This window comes from Solanum tuberosum, unplaced genomic scaffold (assembly GCF_000226075.1).
Source record: "Solanum tuberosum cultivar DM 1-3 516 R44 unplaced genomic scaffold, SolTub_3.0 scf00995, whole genome shotgun sequence".
Classification (NCBI taxonomy): Eukaryota; Viridiplantae; Streptophyta; class Magnoliopsida; order Solanales; family Solanaceae; genus Solanum; species Solanum tuberosum.
In genome coordinates this window covers 8828-13424 of record NW_006239967.1, presented here as the reverse complement: position 1 = coordinate 13424, position 4597 = coordinate 8828, and the positions used below count along the sequence as shown (strand labels likewise).

Below are 4597 nucleotides of genomic sequence, written 5' to 3'. Positions count from 1 at the left end.
TATATATATATATATATGTTATTCTTATAAAGACAAACTAATGGACCATATTCTACCAGAAAACAATAAATGTTAAAATCAAATATAATGTATTTTACCATGGGTAATGTTCCAGGAATTAACAGAGCCAACAGTGCCCCATTCACCTTCATGAATATTCACATTTTGTATCTTATCAGGGCATATGCTTGAGATATGATGTGGTTTATGCCCTAAAATCTCATGAAAAACATCTCCATCACACTTGATGTTTATCTCAGAAACTAACTTTCCTTTAAGGCTCATCTCTCTTATATGATATGATATATCAAAAAGTTATAATAACAAGTGTGGTTCATCATTACATGAGTATCTCTGCCCTTTTATAGATAAACAATGCCCATATGTCTAGACTCTAGACTAAAGTTTTGTATTTTTTCTTTGCCTATACATAATTAGGCGTGTGTATATAATTACACACAATTGTTACAGAAAAAAGAGTCTTCCTTATAATCTAGTAATTAGTACTTAGTAGACAATAAGCTAATTTTATATCAAGAAGGTATTTGGATAAGTTTATAAATTGTTCAAACTAGTTCATAAGCATATTTTTTAAGGTTTATCATATAGTTGGCAAACACTAGAAAGTGTTTATAAGCCAAAATCAATCATACTTGGTCATCTCTAATTTATGTTTTTTACAGTTTATAAGCACTTTTAATTTGACAAATCATTTCACAATTTTACCTTTACTATCCTTTTGTACCCCCTAAAATGTTCCTCCTTAAACATATCTTTGAGTTTCTCTTTATTTTGTTTCCGTCACCCCCCCCCCACCCACACACACACACACAAACCAAACACTATATCTCTTTTGCAAATTTTATGTTGAGATTAATTATAGACATGTTTTGTATTAGAATTTGAGAGGGGACTTTGTCCATGCCAATGCTAATTTTATCAAGAGCAATAGAAGAGGGATTGCCTATTGTGTGAGATATCATCTAATGCTTTGACTATAGAAACTCATTCATTAATGATGCACCTATTAGAAATTGAGCTTTCAGTGGCGACTAATCGCTACTAAGCCCAAAAAGTCGAAATGAAATTATTTTAGTAGCAACTTGAGCGCCATGGCAACTGACAAGTAGTTCCATAACTAAATGTTATTTATGACAACTTTTTAAGGATGCCAATAGAAACTCTTATTGTGGCGATAATGGTTGCCACTAGAAATATTTATTCTACAAAAATAGTTCCAATAACTTATATATTGGGTAGGTTGCCACTCAATATTGACTCAGCCCGAATTGCCATATTTACCTGAAATCCCAAATTTACCAAAGCTTGAATTCCCTGAAATTTTGAAATCTGAGCTGCCAACTCTGCCAAAGCCTAAATTGCCAGAATTCCCAAAGCCGGAGTTTCCACCATTTCCAAATTCTGAACTTCAACTTTGCCAAAACTCGAGATTCCTGTCATTCCTAAGATTGGATTGCCAACTTTATCAAAGCCAGAAATCCCTCAAGTGCCTAAAAAGCCCTGAGCGCGTGGCGTGTGAAATTTATCTTCGCCTTATTGAAGTAACATTGATCATATGTGTTTCCCTTTGTTGTGATACAATCATTTCCAGCTCTCTATTTTGGAAGGATTATTTATTTAATTGTTATGCCATCAATTTACTAAAATAAGGTGACTTTTACCTTAGCTAATTTTGTAGTTCCCTATCACTACCAAAAATAGGAAACTGTTGAAGGACAAATATATTCTTTAGTTAAATAGTAAAACTCAACGCTAATTCTATCTAGCTACGAATTATCAAAAAAAAAATATATTGTTAATTACGAGCAATTTAGCGATCATGAATCATCTAGATTTTTGTAGTGTATTCATTTGCATTGAAATCTCTTATTGACTCTAGAATGTGATACTCTCTCTGTCCCTAATTACTTGTCCACTTTTCCTTTTATAGTTTTTCCTAATTACTTGTCCATTTTGACTAATCAAGAAAGGACAATTTTTTTTTTACCTATTATACCCTCAATTAATTACTTTGAAAAAGGTAGAACTTTTTTAAAATCTTAAATTTTTAATTCATCCACTTCATAGTTAATAGGGTAAAATGATAAACTCACTCTGTCAATAATTATTTTCATAATAGATGTGTCAATTCAAAAGTGGACAAGTAATTAGGGACAGAGGGAGTATTTCAATATGCAACATTGCTTATCCATTTTAAAATTTTAAAATATTTTTTTTGTAAAAATTTACTGTTGTCATGTCATTAAATAGGTACCAAATATAATATTTTGGGGAATAATGACTATGGAAGCTAACTTAGCTAAGTTGAGTGACTTTTGAAAGACAAAACAATGTTCGTTCAGCGACTCTTAAGGCCATTTGGGACATATGTAAGGATGTTTATTAAACATTCAATCACCTAAATAACATAATGTTAGATTAATTAGGTAATACTTGTTATACAAGTTAGATTAATTAGGAGGTTATTGTTGAGAAGATGAACTAACATAGTTTTTTCATACCAAACCACAACCAAAGACTAATTCTCCAATTTTTACTTTCACTATATAAGCTTGTTTGAAGTGAAGTATAATGCATAATCAACAAAAGCATAAATTACAAGTCTTGAAGCATTTATCACCTTTATACAATGGCTTATAAGTATACCCCATCTTTTTTCTTGTTATTATTTGTCACTTTGTTTTTAACAAGTAGTTATGTGATTCAAGCAGAAGCGCGTAATCTTCTTGAAGTAACTATCCCTGAGCTTCCTAAGCCAGAATTGCCACATTTACCTGAAATTCCAACTTTGCCTAAGCTTGAATTCCCAGAAATTCCGAAACCTGAGTTGCCTACTCTACCAAAGCTCGAATTTCCAGAAATCCCAAAGCTGGAGTTTCCACCATTTCCAAAGGCTGAACTTCCAACATTACCAAAACTCGAGATTCCTGTCATTCCTAAGCCTGAATTGCCAACTTTGTCAAAGCCAGAAATCCCTCAAGTGCCCAAAAAGCCTTGAGAGCATTGTTAAAAATGTATTGTGTTGTGTTATCATATATGTATTTCTTTGTTGTGCTATACAATCTGCCATTTGAAACTTTAATTTCCTTCATGTATAAGAATTGTTTATGTATTTTGTTCTGTCATCACTTCATTAATGTACTTGTGATTCTAGTGACATTATACATATCTCTGTTTCATTTGTTTGATTTTGACTTGACACAGACTTTAAGAAAGTAAAAATTTTTTTTGAATATTATGATATTAAATTAAAGATATGTAGAATGTACCAAAATGTCTTTAATTTTGTAATCTTCAACATGCATGTTAGGTGAAAAGTTGAAACTAAAGAGTTAGCCAAAATAGGAAAAAGACATTGTTTTTTAAGTGGACAAAAGATGAAAGTAAGACAGACAAATTGAAACGGGATAGTTTTTAGTTCATGGGTTGAGGCCCCAATATACATCAATATCACTAAATTTGCTATTAAATTATGAGATAGTTAAAAGTTGAGGACATCCATGTCTTCGTCGTTACAATTTTGGTTTGAAAATTCCCTTTTGACACTACCAATATTACATAAGAAAAAAGTTTATATTTGTCCTTTGGTTTGATTAAATTTGTTCTCCGATGAAATGACTAACTGTAATTTCAAGCCAAATATTGCAACGACGAGGACATGAATGACCACATTAATTTTACGAATGGTAAAATTAAACCCTTTTACATAATTTTAAAGCAAATCTAACCCTTTTCCATATAATATATTTCTCCCACTATGTGGAGGTAACTAAATTATTGAAATAAATTTCACATAATTAATGTAGCCAATTATGGTCATATGGTTCAATAATAAACTAAAACAGAAATTCAATTTCACCATCTCTATATATATTTCTAGCTAACACATATACCGTGTGTTATGATTCTGAGAGACCTTAGCCACATGGTACACTAAGTTGCTCAGATTCGGGTGAGTCAGATAAGGATGTGGATTTAGAGGTTGGATTCTTCATAATTTAAATTTTAAAATTTGGGAGCATGGATACAGGTGCACAGATTCGACCAAAAATAATTCAAGTATCTAAAAAAAAATTGTTATCATAAATGTCTAAATTATGAGATATTATGTGGATAACTTACTAGGTTTTTTGAGGAGAAAATATTGTTTATAAAGAGGAGAACTCCAAAAGTAGATAAAAGGAAAAGGACTAACATAGAAATTTCTATATACAAGCTATTTCATTTTCTTCAATTTCACCTTAGATTTTGTTTTGATTACATAAATCATAGGTATTTGTCTTGGATTCCTCCATTGATTTTGGTCAAAATATCAAAAATTGGTTGACAAACTTTTGGTATGGATCCCATGCACATTCACACGGCCACACCTATGTCGTATCGACGTGAATAATGTGATATTGAAAGAGAAGAGTCCAAGCAACTTAGAGTGCATAACATAAGTCCCGTCAGCATGTTATCTTCTCTTTACTATTATACACAAGCTAGTTACGGTATGCCATTTTATTCAACAAAACCTTTCATAAGTGTTGACCTTGTAGGAATATTTAATTTATTAAGTTATTGTTGAGAAGAT

At 31.3% G+C, this 4597-nt stretch overlaps 2 protein-coding genes across 2 annotated transcripts in view; one reads left to right on the top strand and one right to left on the bottom strand.

Moving 5' to 3' along the window:
• Positions 1-343, bottom strand: part of LOC102596101 (kirola-like) — a 1891-nt gene extending 1548 nt beyond the window's left edge. Inside the window, exon 1 of the mRNA XM_006367834.2 lies at positions 99-343. Coding sequence (XP_006367896.1) covers positions 99-285 — 187 coding nt within the window. The 5' untranslated portion in view covers positions 286-343. The remainder of the gene's footprint in view (positions 1-98) is intronic.
• Positions 344-2608: 2265 nt separating this feature from the next.
• Positions 2609-3206, top strand: LOC102595765 (periaxin-like). The gene has a single exon (XM_006367833.2). It carries the CDS (start codon positions 2651-2653, stop codon positions 3017-3019), a length of 369 nt encoding a protein of 122 aa, XP_006367895.1. The 5' UTR covers positions 2609-2650; the 3' UTR covers positions 3020-3206.
• The last annotated feature ends 1391 nt before the right edge of the window (positions 3207-4597 follow it).

Bases quoted from the DNA above. Each gene is read 5' to 3' on its own strand.
- LOC102595765 (XM_006367833.2), top strand. From the start codon at position 2,651: ATGGCTTATAAGTATACCCCATCTTTTTTCTTGTTATTATTTGTCACT.